At 34.0% G+C, this 16,068-nt stretch overlaps 1 protein-coding gene across 1 annotated transcript in view; it reads right to left on the bottom strand.

Annotated features, from left to right (window-relative positions):
• Window positions 1-9,542: 9,542 nt before the first annotated feature.
• The window catches only part of LOC138323908 (beta-1,3-galactosyl-O-glycosyl-glycoprotein beta-1,6-N-acetylglucosaminyltransferase-like), an 84,721-nt gene continuing 78,195 nt past the window's right edge, over window positions 9,543-16,068 (bottom strand). Inside the window, exons 2-3 of the mRNA XM_069268837.1 lie at window positions 13,166-14,265; window positions 9,543-9,848 (exon numbers count right to left, since the gene is read on the bottom strand). Coding sequence (XP_069124938.1) covers window positions 9,565-9,848; window positions 13,166-14,213 — 1,332 coding nt within the window. The 5' untranslated portion in view covers window positions 14,214-14,265 and the 3' untranslated portion in view covers window positions 9,543-9,564. The remainder of the gene's footprint in view (window positions 9,849-13,165; window positions 14,266-16,068) is intronic.

Below are 16,068 nucleotides of genomic sequence, written 5' to 3'. Positions count from 1 at the left end.
TCCTAGAAAAATATTTTTAAGTGTTCTACATATTTTTCTCCGCCTCTGTAATTCTTAAACTTTCCATATTTGCCGACTTTTGTAAAGTTCGTATTCGCAAAGTTAATAAGTTATTAAATTAAAACACTGCTTTTTAACGTTTTAAATAGCTTGGAAATGTCCGAATTGTTCCCGTATATTCCGATCTTGAAACATGGCGTTGACTGTGGCGGTTCTTTGAAAACGTGTGACATTTACCGCTTTGTCAATAGGATATCAAATTGGTGCTTTCATGGATCTGAACCATCATATATAAGCATCCATATTCATACATTGTATATTTTATGAGAGTTTGTGATGCTGAAAATTACAAGAAATACAACTTCAATATTAAACAGATTTCGCTGTTTTGGAAATTAGATGACCGTAAGACCTTAGATACGTGATAGCTTCGTATACAGAAAGTAAAATTTACCTATTCAATCGGCTGTCGATTTTGTGAACAATGAGCTCTTAGCACACATTTATAGCAGACTTGGGGTGATTGTAATTTGTAATTGTAATTAATTAATTACAGGACGCATGTCATTGGATGTAATTTTGAATTGAATAAAAATTCAATGAAATGTAAGTAATTTTATTAATTACATTTCAAAATATCACGTAATTAAAATTCATAGGCAATTATATAATTACTTTCAATTACTTAAAACTTAATATATGTCACTAAATCCATGATTTTAGTATTGTATTTACTTTTGTACGTATAAAACTATAATCATGTAATGTAAGTAAACCTACAACTCTCATAGGATACATCACTTTACATGTGATCCATTTGAAGGAAATAATTCAGAATTTGCTTTACTATATAACATATAATAATAATATTATATTAATTATCAAAAGTGATATTTAGGTTCCATGACATACTTTACCTATAGCATACACCTGATTTGAAACTAATGATGGGTCTGCTTAGGTATCAGGTGTGTACAGGTAAGAGTTCATGTTAATTACTGACCATTCATGAATTGCCCCCTATTCAAACTTGTAACCCTGCGAGTTAGTTTTACCAAAAATTTCAACCTCAATACACCTACAGTTATTTTCTATCTAAACATTTTTTGGGCGAAATGTGATTTTGTTTTGTTTTTGTTTTTTGTTTTATTTTTGGTCCAGTGATTTTAACGACAAGGGCTTTATTTTACCATGTTTTCATAACATAAGCAAAATAAAGCACGGAAATATCAGTAATGAACATCTGTTATTAAAGAAACCAGCTTGTCTATTGACAAACTCGTTAAAACGATATTGCTTTTCCTGCCTACAAACCGGGTAATAAATACCTTTAATTGTCATAAAATGCCTGAGCACACAGCTGTATCTTTACAATACCCCACGGGCGACTTTAAAGTCTCGAATATACATTTGGTTTCTTCAAAAATTATTATTTATTATCAATGCATCATTTTTGATATCATTACTGTTTATACGATTTAACAATATCATCTGAACACAATCACAACAACCTACTGTAAAATAATAAAGTTTAGTGTGGGATTAATTTCGTGGGCCATAAGAAAATAATTCGCCGCTTAAATAGTTCAAACACAGAAAAAAGAAAAGCCTACACTAGATACGAGTGTAGTGGAGATTAGACACTGTGGTTTCCGAGAGTGGAGCGTAGTGGAGTTAAGATACTGGGGTTTTCGAGAGTGGAGCGTAGTGAGTTAAGTGGTTTCGAAGTGGAGCGCAGTGGAGTTAAGATACTGGGTTTTCGAGAGTGGATAGTGGAGTTTAGATACTGTGGTAATATTGATTATTTTTGCGTTCGGTGCAAACGCAATAATGCTTTTTTCCATATAGAACATAATGCAAGGGATTTTTTTTCGGGACGCAATGCACTATTTTTAATGTTTTGTATCTATCTTGAAGTAAAAATAAAAGTTCAAACGTTTCATTGTTGGTAATCGTGTAATGTAAGTAACCTTTTGTAACTGAAGAAAAATGCTTGTTCGACTACTCCTGTTTTTGATACAGAAGAAATAGCATTCGTCAGCGATGGAGCATCAATCGTCGTGAAATCGACAAACCATAATCGACAAAATAATTTACAGTATACGGTGACTAGATATTATACCTGGTGATGTTCAAGAATGATTTATGATTCTTTTTCTTCTTTGATAAAAAAAAATGCGGTACTTGAGTAAAATATTTGGATTTGCCCAAAATAATGTGTGTATTGAAAGGTTTAGTATTACTGAACACATGCACCTCTCTCTGGTTAACTGTTATATCTAGCTATCATGTAACTCTGGTTAACAATTATATCTAGTTATAATATAACTCTGGTTAACAATTATATCTAGTTATAATATAACTCTGGTTAATACCTAATTCTGGTTATCATGTAACTCTGGTTAATACCTAACTCTCGTTATCATGTAACTCTGACTAATACCTAATTCTGGTTATCATGTAACTTTGGTTTACACCTAACTCTGGTTATCATGTAACTCTGGTTGACAGTTATCGCTGGTTAAGACCTCTCTCTGGTTATCGAGTTATTCTTCTTACCTACTATCTCTGGTAAAATCTGGTTGATAAACAGAGTGGGGGGTCGATTGATGACTTTACGAGGGCTGAGAGTGGGACGGTAAATGTGTATGGTCTATGAAATGTTGTATTTTTGTCCTAGAAAAATATTTTTAAGTGTTCTACATATTTTTCTCCGCCTCTGTAATTCTTAAACTTTCCATATTTGCCGACTTTTGTAAAGTTCGTATTCGCAAAGTTAATAAGTTATTAAATTAAAACACTGCTTTTTAACGTTTTAAATAGCTTGGAAATGTCCGAATTGTTCCCGTATATTCCGATCTTGAAACATGGCGTTGACTGTGGCGGTTCTTTGAAAACGTGTGACATTTACCGCTTTGTCAATAGGATATCAAATTGGTGCTTTCATGGATCTGAACCATCATATATAAGCATCCATATTCATACATTGTATATTTTATGAGAGTTTGTGATGCTGAAAATTACAAGAAATACAACTTCAATATTAAACAGATTTCGCTGTTTTGGAAATTAGATGACCGTAAGACCTTAGTTACGTGATAGCTACGTATACAGAAAGTAAAATTTACCTATTCAATCGGCTGTCGATTTTGTGAACAATGAGCTCTTAGCACACATTTATAGCAGACTTGGGGTGATTGTAATTTGTAATTGTAATTAATTAATTACAGGACGCATGTCATTGGATGTAATTTTGAATTGAATAAAAATTCAATGAAATGTAAGTAATTTTATTAATTACATTTCAAAATATCACGTAATTAAAATTCATAGGCAATTATATAATTACTTTCAATTTCTTAAAACTTAATATATGTCACTAAATCCATGATTTTAGTATTGTATTTACTTTTGTACGTATAAAACTATAATCATGTAATGTAAGTAAACCTATAACTCTCATAGGATACATCACTATACATGTGATCCATTTGAAGGAAATAATTCAGAATTTGCTTTACTATATAACATATAATAATTATATTATATTAATTATCAAAAGTGATATTTAGGTTCCATGACATACTTTACCTATAGCATACACCTGATTTGAAACTAATGATGGGTCTGCTTAGGTATCAGGTGTGTACAGGTAAGAGTTCATGTTAATTAACTGACCATTCATGAATTGCCCCCTATTCAAACTTAACCCTGTGAGTTAGTTTTACCAAAAATTTCAACCTCAATACACCTACAGTTATTTTCTATCTAAACATTTTTTGGGCGAAATGTGATTTTGTTTTGTTTTTGTTTTTTGTTTTATTTTTTGGTCCAGTGATTTTAACGACAAGGGCTTTATTTTACCATGTTTTCATAACATAAGCAAAATAAAGCACGGAAATATCAGAAATGGACATCTGTTATTAAAGAAACCAGCTTGTCTATTGACAAACTCGTTAAAACGATATTGCTTTTCCTGCCTACAAACCGGGTAATAAATACCTTTAATTGTCATAAAATGCCTGAGCACACAGCTGTATCTTTACAATACCCCACGGGCGACTTTAAAGTCTCGAATATACATTTGGTTTCTTCAAAAATTATTATTTATTATCAATGCATTATTCTTGATATCATTACTGTTTATACGATTTAACAATATCATCTGAACACAATCACAACAACCTACTGTAAAATAATAAAGTTTAGTGTGGGATTAATTTCGTGGGCCATAAGAAAATAATTCGCCGCTTAAATAGTTCAAACACAGAAAAAAGAAAAGCCTACACTAGATACGAGTGTAGTGGAGATTAGACACTGTGGTTTCCGAGAGTGGAGCGTAGTGGAGTTAAGATACTGGGGTTTTCGAGAGTGGAGCGTAGTGGAGTTAAGATACTGGGGTTTTCGAGAGTGGAGCGCAGTGGAGTTAAGATACTGGGGTTTTCGAGAGTGGAGCGTAGTGGAGTTAAGATACTGGGGTTTTCGAGAGTGGAGCGTAGCGTAGTGGAGTTTAGATACTGTGGTAATATTGATTATTTTGCGTTTGGTGCAAACGCAATAATGCTTTTTTCCATATAGAACATAATCCAAGGATTTTTTTTCGGGACGCAATGCGCTATTTTTAATGTTTTGTATCTATCTTGAAGTAAAAATAGAAGTTCAACCTTTTCATTGTTGGTAATCGTGTAATGTAAGTAACTGAAGAAAAATGCTTGTTCGTCTGCTCCTGTTTTTGACACAGAAGAAATAGCATTCGTCAGCGGTGGAGTATCAATCGTCGTGAAAATGTCGTTATGTGTGGAAACGCGTAATGAAGTCGACACAAAACTTTACAGTATACGGTGTCTAGATATTATACCTGGTGATGTACAAGAATGATTTATGATTCCTTTTCTTCTTTGATAAAAAAAAATGCGGTACTTGAGTAAAATATTTGGATTTGCCCAAAATAATGTGTGTATTGAAAGGTTTAGTATTACTGAACACATGCACCTCTCTCTGGTTAACTGTTATATCTGGCTATCATGTAACTCTGGTTAACAATTATATCTAGTTATAATATAACTCTGGTTAACACCTAATTCTGGTTATCATGTAACTTTGGTTTACACCTAACTCTGGTTATCATGTAACTCTGGTTGACAGTTATCGCTGGTTAAGACCTCTCTCTGGTTATCGAGTTATTCTTCTTACCTACTATCTCTGGTAAAATCTGGTATTATCCAAAATAATAAAACTACCGCATTGATATTATCTCTCTCTTGTATCAATGCGTATTTGATATTGCATTGTGTGATTACCAAAGTTAGAGACGCACAACATGTTAATTTCAAAAACAAATAAATTAAGCAATTCATTTTATTTCATGTCATAACATGCAAAGTCTTGTTAACAATCATATTTATTATCCCAACCAGCCAATAAGAGAAAACATAATAGCAATATATTTATTTGTAACAAGTGTCAAAATTATTTTACTAAAAAGTAGTCTATAGGGAACTTAAAGTTGTTGTTAAACTGTGATTAGTCTAACAATCTTGAGATCAGTAAATTGTATAAAAATAAAGATAATTTTTAAATATGTACACATAAACAGTTAAAGTCAGATTATTTCACGTGTGACAATGACTGCATTTAGTGTCAAAACTCAAAGTCAAACATTCACTAAATGATTGAACTAAAGAGTATCCGGAGCGGTTTGCTCTTTTAGGCTTGCAAAAAGCATCAGGATTAATCTATAAGCGATTACGGTATTAGAGAAATTGCGACTTTTCTCGACGCCCCAATCCATTCAGCCCCATTCAGTGACTCCTGACCTGTGACGTCATAAAGAAAACGGAGTGAGTCTAGTAATTGCGTACTAATAATTAAGTAGTTTCGGTCAATGATATGACGTGATCACGCCAAATAGTCAATATTCGTTTATTGCAAACGTAGACAATGTACCACATGGTACTCTGAAATTAATGAAATCGTTCGAAAAATCTATTAAACTTCCATTACGACAATTGCCATAGTAACACTGGTTTGATCGTCACTCAAAATATTTAATTGAAAGGCTAGCCACCACCTGCTATCTCGTCAAGGAATGTTTTGGATCAATTACTGTAGATAAACGTAATTAGTGTTTTTGACCCCTATTGTGATATTAACGACTATCATTTTTTGTGATTTCAGCGTCAGTTCTTTTAACAAAGTGATCATTGATTCAGATGAAGATAGAATTAATCTTAGTCAAGCATGACTGCTGGCTACGCAGAAAAGGCGGCGTTTGCTTTAATAATTGATACATGTTATAGAAGTGCCAATTGTAGTGGTAACATGTGGAATCGACTGTAACAGTTAGATTTCTAGTGACAGCCAAGTCGGGTTTGACGTCATCAATACTGATACCTACATATTTCCATATGTATAATAGTGTTCAGGGTATTTTTAGATTATTTTTTTAACATAACACTTATAGTAAACAAAAAAATCGGTAAAACGACCATACTGTATAACAGGAGATGCTCTTTGTGAATCTTTCGTTGTCGTAGATGCTGTGGAAAAAACCCAAACAAAAAACAAACAAAAACAAAAATTGATTTTACATATGAATTTGTCAGAATTATTTTATCAGTAAACCACGAGTATGTCAATCAAAGAAAACATATCAAAGCTCCGAACCTCGAAAGAGAGTTTTCACGAATATGTCATGTTATACAGTTTGTAAAGATAATATCTGATAATTTAACGTTACTTTAACGTTACATAAATGTTCTTTTTATTCTTTTAAGTGTAAGCGGTCTTAGTCTATACATCGTCCCAAATTCTACAGTATGTTTAAATGATCTCACTCAATGGATTAATACAGCCTTTCCGCATGGCATCTGTTTCATGCTTTAGTTCAAGCATGGAATTAACTTGTTATTCTTCTTACAAGTAGAAATCATCGCTGGGCAACAGTGTTTAAAGTTTACAACATGGCTGACTTTATTCAAGTGATGCGTAAACAACGTGTGCGCATTTACACAATTTCCGGTTTACAGAGTAGAAACTAATACCGGGATATTATCCGATAACACACTATTGGACATGTTACAGCATCGAGGTAAATGTTAGTGCTGTCAACGGTTAACCGTTTACTCGGTCGGAAGTCTGCTAACCGGTTACAAAAATTCATAACCGAATAATCGGACTTTTATATACGTTTGTCTGTTTGTGTAATTATTCTTCAACGGGAGACCCCAAGTTCGACAGATGTTCAGTCTATTTAATGGCACGAGGTGATAGAACACTAACTGATGTTGTAATAAATCCTGCTTGATGACTTTATCACATTGTGTTTTATACAGAAATGCTTTTACTCGTGTGAAAACCATGAACATTATCAAAATAATCTTTATTTCAAGGTGGTCGTATGGCTAGAGTTCGCTGAATTCTTAACTGTAGGGCTTTAACGAACAATAGCATTAGCCTTCAGATATATTAATATAGGAATAAATTTGCTGTCACACAAAAATGTTCCTTTGGTAGTGAAATAAATAAATGTTTAATGCGACTCAATTTTCTATTTCTGTTCATCAATGGGATCAGTTTTCCACAACAAAGGAACATTATATCATCATTATGTTTTCTTTGTACTAAAAAGCTAATTAGGCACTTAAACGAAAATACCATCAACGCTTGAGGATCGTAGACACAATCAGTCATTTAAAATATCAATATTGCGTTTAAGCTTGTCTTCCATAAATGGAGTCCTTCTCGGATAAAATTGGGTCCCCTTAGGTAATTGGAAAGGCCTTTCAGAAAAAGTGGGGTAATTTCCATTTTCTATACTTAAAAAGATATACATGTAGGGACTGTTTAAACGCAAACCCTGGTTATGTATTTCAACGTCAGATTTTCTCAATAACCGGTTCGTGAATTCCGACCGGTTTGACAACCTTATAAGATGTACCCAGGTAATATGGCATGACCGTCATATTTATTTATGAAACAGGAAGAATATTTTTATCCTAGAAAGATTTCAGAGTTATATTTCGTCTGTTCAATTTTATCAAAATTGGGGGAGCAATTATCTCGCTCTTAAGAGAAATTTAAAAAAAAACCGTTTCTATGAGGTAAGTACATAGCAGGCACATGCACCTTAAAGATAATCCACCGCCGATAGAGCATAAACGATACTCGTCATTTTAACAATAATTGGTGTTTAATCGTGTCTAATTAACACAAAAAATAATATTATTTATTTTGCTTTGGGTGCGAGCTCAATCAGTACTTCATTCCATATAGGACATAGTGCAAGGATATTTTTTTTCGGGATGCAATTAATAATTTTCGAAATTTTGATCTTGAAGTAAAATTAGAAGCTCAAACTCTTCGATGGTGTTAATGGTATAAAATTAAAAAAAAAACTTTTTTAACTGAAGAAAAGTACATTGTCCTCTGCTCAAGAAAAGTACATTAGAAAACATACTATTTGTCAGCGGTGGAGTATCTTTAAATACATATTTTCACACCAGAGGCTAGTTTCCACCTACTTCTACTTTATTTAAATCATGTGTACCACAAGTAACATTGAGAGAAAAACTACTTACGTTTGAAGCAGCATTTAACAGCTAATTCACATATTTTGGTTCAATGCACAATGCATTTAAAAGTTCTCCAAAACCGGTTTTGAGACATTAATCACAACTGTCAAAAAAAGATGGAATCTTGATAATGATGGCAAAACAAAAAGCCTCCTAGACAACCAATCACCGTGATAGACGCCGGCCATGTAAACAAACTGATTGATGTTTACAGATAATGTAACTTGATTACCAAACATACATGTACATCCAAGCAGTCTTAATTCCGTAATGTGTTTCTTAGAAGTGTTTTTGCGAAAGCATTTTGTTACCTAAATTTGATGTTTAACATGTAATATGATGACATGTGACATGTATGTGTGAAACATGATTTATAATCATTCAAGACAATAACAGAGGTAAGAAACACATTTAACAGTATTTAGGCTACCGAAATATTACGATTCCATTGGCATCATTGTATTAAAAATGTTAAAAACTATTTTGATTACTAGCACCAGCTATTAAACACATACTTTAAATTCCCGACTAAAGATATACTGTTGAAGTAACATTTTTTGCTCTGTGAAAATTTTCGCTTTTTTTACTTTTATTAAATCTCCGCGTAAACGCGCGAACAGGCGCGCGAACAGGTTTTTATTGTGACATGCATGCAAATACCTTTAACGTGGAAATTTACACGGGGTGAAAAGTTAGCTAATAACCCGATGAAAACAAGATCAAGAGAATCCTACCGCGCGTAATATTTTTATCTTTCGCCAAAAAAGTAACACCACGTGAAATTTTATTCATGCAAATCGTGAAATTAAACACTCGCAAAAATATCCACGTTTACTGTTTAATTTGACCACGACGCGAAAATGATTACACCGCAAAAAATATCACTTTGCGAAAATATCTACACGCAAAAATACCAAAGTTTACAGCATAGGGAGAGAATTGTCACGAAAAAACAATTTTACAAATAAATGAACACATTACCATTTTGATATTATGGCTTTTTATGGGGTAAAACAAATGGTAAGTTTTTATAGTAGTAGGTCTCGAAGGGTAAAGACGAAAACGTCTTGTTAAAGTGCCACTCCTCGGCACAGGCAAGAGCCATTGGCTGGTAGTCATAGTAGAATTTATTGGCGAACATTTCCTTTCGTGATGCAAGTTCCTGAAGGTCTCCAGCTCCAAAAACACACACTCCTCTGACGAACCGACCGTGACAGGGACTGACTCCACCCCAGATCGCATAGGTTGCCAACCATGGTTTCTCGTCCGGGACACCTGAAAGAAATTTGTATATATATATTTTTTCATAATGTTCTTTTTTAAAGCTACACTGGTTTATTCATTAACAGAATACATTTGTCCTATATATAGGGATTGGATTTCGTTTTTATGTTAACCATGCTTGTATGGAGCAATTCCTCTAAGAATATATTCTATGGGGCGCGTTACAAGCATGGTTAACATAAAAACGAGATCCAATCCCTATATTTACACTCACACGACTTTTTATTTATATTTTATGCAATAAAATCGTCATTTGAAAGTGACGTAATTATTCAATAAAAGTCGGTCAAAAGTGGGAGGAGCTTACTCAATTGAACAGCGAATGATGACGCTTCACGTAAGGTAGAATTATTCATCCGCGACGACAAAAAAGTTCAATATTTTAGTGTAAAATAAACATGACAAACAAAGTAAATTTCAGAGATAATTTTATTTAATCAGATCAGAACTTTAAATATATATTCAATTTTGCTAAAAGTTAATATATAGCGTAATAACATAAAGAATTTGTACTCGGCCTCATGTGTGAACTCGGTGACCGTTATTGTGCAGCGAGGCGAAGCTGACGCACGCTTACACACTTTAGTTTGCCCAAGTTGTCAAAATACCGATTTTCAAGTAGCTCAATGTGTTTGAGATGTCGTCTGACTTGACGATATTACATCCTTGGGAGCCATGTGATTATATAATCTACGCTTAGATCCATATCGCCATCGATAGATGAAACAAATTAACTTGTGTTCGATGGATACAATGTATTTGTGGTGACGCGGAACTGTAAACACGTGGATTATTAGCGGTGCATGTTTTATAATACACATGATTAAATACTCAAAGAACAAAGACAAGAGGATATGTTTATAACTGACCTCTATCAGAGGGTCTCACACCCGTCCACCCCAAAGGCTCGATCGTAGGACGAACATAGGCACAGAGGTAATGTTTACATTTGACACCCATCATTTTTAACAAAAATGAAAGCACGTCGCCCCGGTCGGGATATTTTTCCGTTTCTTTATACAATTGTTAATTTAAAATTGTTTGAATCATATATAAATATAAAACATGTATATATTGTTTACATTTTTCCAAAATTCTATGAAAAACAACAATATACACGTAATGTTGCGTCAAAATGTAAACAAAGCCATGTGTTTCTTTTTAAAAAAAGTAGTCCTTTTACGTTGCACAGAACATTTCCTTACGCAAGTTCAAAGTTCAATGTTACCATGCAGTTATGGTAAACAAAATCGGCTAGTATTAGCGTATAGTGACCAAGCCTAGCAAGTGTAAATATATATTTATATGGATTGTACAATTGGTATATACAATTAACGATATGTTTGCTATGGGCTTTCGTTTTAATATGTATTACCATTTTTGTATCTTCCACTCAAAACTAAGCTAAATGAATCGTCATAGTCTACGCAAGGAAACTTGCATTAGCCATATATTTGGTATTTGGTTGTTTCCTCTTAGGCTATGAGTATAGATATTCTTAAGTTAAATTTGTTGGTAATAATCTTTGTTTTGATAATGTAGCGGGGCTTTAACCCACGACTAATAAAAGTAAAGGATCTATATATACTACTATTAAAGATTCGTTTCTGACTTCCGAGAAAGCGATTATAGATAATCAACATGTATGTAATATTTCACTATCCGTATTTAATGTGCAAACCATGATACATTAAAATGGTAGCGGTTCTTCTGAAAATGATAAGCATTTCCTGTAAAGATACATAAATAACAATAAAGAATTGTATGAATTACTGATTAATTCACATCAAATCATCATGCTTAGACAGTAAAATACGGGTCGACATCTTATATATACAACGTATAGTAATAACAATGATGATGAAATAGCTATAAAGCATATAACAAGCTTTGGTCCGATAAATATTTAAAATATTTAATCGCTGAAAACTGTCGAAAACCTATCTTTTCATCCATCAAAATTCACGAAGGTTACATAATGTCAGCAACTATACCGTAAATGAGTTATATGGAATATGAATAATTAAAATTCAGGGCTATACTCAATACACTTTCACGTAATTAACACATATACTGAACAAGTAAACGCCCATAAAGAATAGTAGGGTTGGTTTGATTATGTTTTACTTAATGCCCTATAAACAACTAATTTCATCTGATTGTGGTCTCTCCCGATTGAATCATGTGTCAAATTGAACTTGACAACAGGCTTGACGACTAACAGCTCGGTACCTCTCTTTATATAATGAAATGTACAAGAATACATATCCATGTGTTATGGATTTATGTAAGCGATAAAACATTTCAAACAAAGATAAATCATAATTACAAACACAAATTTTACTTTTAACATAAAGTAAACAAAAATACTTGCATTGCTACGTCTATGATGCGTAATGGTTGTACATTATCCGCCATTTTGATATTTTTCCTTTAATATTTTGCTTCCTCCTAAACCTAGTTCTTTGGTAATGTTTCGACTCTGTCGGGCAGGTAATGGCTTCGTTATCGCAATTGGACACAAATATACGAAACTCACAGAACACATTCTCCAGGGTTTTCCCGCGGTTGCTAGGGAAAAGATAACTCTGCCTTTTACCGGGGTAGGGAAAAGACAGCTCACACGCGCTAGACAATGACGTGACGTCATCATTACATGCGGTGTCTATTGTCAACGACGTCATTAATTTTGACGCATGGCAATATTCCTATGATGGCGGCGTTTTTGAAATGTTTCTATATAATTTTATTTTTATCATGTTTCGTTTAAGTATGGGAGAAAAAGAATCTTGCATGGGTCTGTCAGGTTGACAGGGAAATCTCAACCATCGTAAAAGATTGTTGGCCGTCAAGCCTCCGGTTGACCAGCCAAAATCTTTCGCTCGGGTTGAGATATCCCTGTCCACCTGACAGACCCATGTAAGATTCTATTACTCTTACACAGATAACAACTCGGAACACACAACCTATTGGGAAAGTCGTCCTTAAATGACCTTGGATGTTATAAGGTCAATCAGCAAAATCTACCATCCCAAACCAGTCATCGTCTGATTATTTTATTTAGACAGTGACACTCCTCTTGTCACTAGTAAGTGTTTGTCAATACCTAAAAGGGAACCTAGCAATTCATCCTTATTTTCGTCAATACATTTATTTCCAGTAACCCTTATAACACGTCATATAATACTTTGTTACCTTGGACCTAACGAATAATATTTGAAAATTTAATCTTCGTCTATTGTTATCAGACATGCGATGTTCAAATGGCCGTAGTGCTATTAGTTTAATCAATATGTAATTATACATACCTGAGTAGCCGCCGGGAGCAGCGACATTTTTATCGTGGTTGAGCGTTGCCCAATAGTACTCATCCGGACTCTTCACCTCTTCTAACCAATTCAACACGTCTTTTGAAGTCTGATTGTGTAAAATGAAATCCACAAACTTTCTACTGAATATTCCGTACGCACTCCCTTTTACAACTGTTATGTTGTGTGGCGGGTCCTCTTTCTTTTTCCCTGTGTTGTGCAGAGTTCGGTTGATTTGTACATATTTTGTTAGATAACGTCCCCGCATCATGCGACCCGGTTGGGTAATTCCTTCTATGTCATTAGCACCGTTGTATATACTGAGTATTTTCACCATCTCTCTATTAGTTTTTAAAGGAAATTGTTGACTTGGTAAATTTATGAAGTATTTCCATTTCACTTTTGATGATAATAAATCACCCATGCAATTTAGATCGGCTTTTAGTCTAGACATCCCCGCGTACAACACATCCTCAAGCTTCGAACTTATAAAGACGTTGTCGAAACATTTAACTATTGACCGGATGGCTTCATGAACCACATGCTTTGCGCTTAAATCTACATGAATGCAATATATATTATTCGGCCTATAGATTGCCCTTAATAGCCGCTCCATCTGGCCGACATCTTTATACATAAGAATACTGAAAGCAATAGGAAAGTTCCTTTCTTCGTATGAAACGGTTTCCATACCCATGTACCCTCTGTCATGTTTGAATGTGGCACAATCTTTGGTGATTTCTATATACCTACTATCAGACAAAGTGATATTGCTTACATCTATCAAATTTACTTTTTTCGCTTTGTTGATTTCTGATTGGTCGCCCTCAATCACTTTAGCACAATCCACATTGAAGACCTTTCTCACCTGGCCTTGAAAACTCTGTTGGCTTAATTGCGGTGTGGCGAACTCCTTCGCTGCTGACAGGTTAGGGAGTAGATATTCTGTTTGGAAATCCATGGAAGAACCAAGCTGAATCCAATAAGATATCAATAGTGTACAGGCGATAGCTAAACTTACTATCTTTAATATTCGTCTTCTGACCATTTTGTTGTCTCTGGTGTCATCGACGCGAGTTCAGTTGCATGCTGCTGGACATCTACAACAAAGCAATTATAATTTTATTATTTCAACAATCGCTTTTATACTGTTTTACCAAATCGATTTTGTATCAGCTTGTATAAAGACATAATAACTTTTATTTCTGCTGTGATTTTTATTCAATTTTTATTGATTTTCATTAGAAATGCACAGAATTACGTCATACAATACAGGAGTATGGATGTATTTTTGAATCTGTACGGTGGGTGTATATATATTTTCAAAAACATATTTGAAATTTCTACAGTTACATAATATATCCCTTGCATTATACTGCAAAGATTCAACGGTATATAATTTAAGAGATTTAAGAGAATTTAGCGTGTTGGTAGGTTTAGGTTTTTTGAGTGAAAAAATAAACATAAATATTTTTTTCCGAACTGTGCAATAAAAAAGGTCTATAACAGGGCAAGTAATGTTTCCTACAATTTCCATAGATATTAAATCAATAAAAAGAAATATCTGTTCTAAATTTGATTAGTGGAAATGAAATAACTTTTTGTAGAAGAATGCACAAAACCAGTATCAATTTGAACCTCCAAAAAGCTTAAATTCCTTAGCAAAACAATGTGTTTATTTGTGTGTGTGAGTGTTTTTTCGCCTTGGTGGCTGGTAGGTTTATGAAAATCAAAATGACGCAAAACAGAATAAAACACACCCATGGCCTTACTTCCGTTCCACGTTGGTATCTCACATAGATAATGTTTTTGGCGGGATGCTTTAGTGAGACAGCAGTATAAAATTGGGCAATAGCTTCACTATTACAAGATGACATAGCACGAATATACCGCAGGCTCCCTAAAATACAGACAGTCACACACAAACACCCTTCATACCAGTGAGGCCGTCCTAAATAACCCTAGATGTTAATAGGACGTTAAATCTAACCAACCAGTCAACTATCCAACCAACATTGCAACCAAACGATCTTTTTTCCAAGTTATGAAATCACTTATGTTTTCCTGTATCGGCCATGTTTGTTTAATCCTGTGCAGCACTCAACAGTTCTTTATGGGGTATTTTACCCTTAAGCTCAGCGTTTTGTCCTCTAACCGCCCTCTCTGCCTATCATATTAATGTGGCAGGTCCGGTGTCAAGTCCTCCCAAACGCAAACACAGTGTTTATGTGACATTTCCTGTTGTGAAGGTACGTGATTCTAAGGTAAATAACAGGTGCTGTAAATTTCTTTATTTCAGTAGATATTATCTAGAGTCCACACAGACATATCTATGATCCCGTTATATCGTTAGGCACTTCAACCCCAGTCCTTTTATTTGTCCTTTAGATTTTTTCCCTTATTTTTTTCTATCTGTCATGTCACCGACGGCGGTTATTCGACATGCGTTTCTTTGTATTGCGAAAACTCAATCAAATATGAGTAGCATTTTAATTTTTAAATGCATGTACTATTCAAATATGAAATATTATTTGACAAAACGCTACACTTTTTGGCTGCATTTTTCAGTCGGATAATACTATAAAACAGCGAGAGCTCCACTCATACCGCAGCCTCCCAAAACATTCAGACATTCACGCTCGCAACACATTACACGCATGGGAGAACGTCCTTACTTGACTTTAACTATTTATACCCAGTAAAACTTAATCCTTAATCAATCAGCTCTGATAGAGTACGCTATTACAAGCTTAAATACTTAAATGTTTTAAAACACTTTCTATTAAAACAAGAGAACATATTTTAATCTCGTTTCAGTGGTAAATATATAATTTAAATAAAAAAACAAAAGCCGTCCCATTTCATGAAAAGTGTCAGTTATACCATAAAATTGATTTTCTATC

The sequence above is a fragment of the Argopecten irradians genome, chromosome 5, assembly GCF_041381155.1.
Source record: "Argopecten irradians isolate NY chromosome 5, Ai_NY, whole genome shotgun sequence".
In the NCBI taxonomy this organism is placed as follows: domain Eukaryota; kingdom Metazoa; phylum Mollusca; class Bivalvia; order Pectinida; family Pectinidae; genus Argopecten; species Argopecten irradians.
Note: the sequence above shows the minus strand (reverse complement) of the source record. Positions and strands in the feature narration are given on the sequence as shown.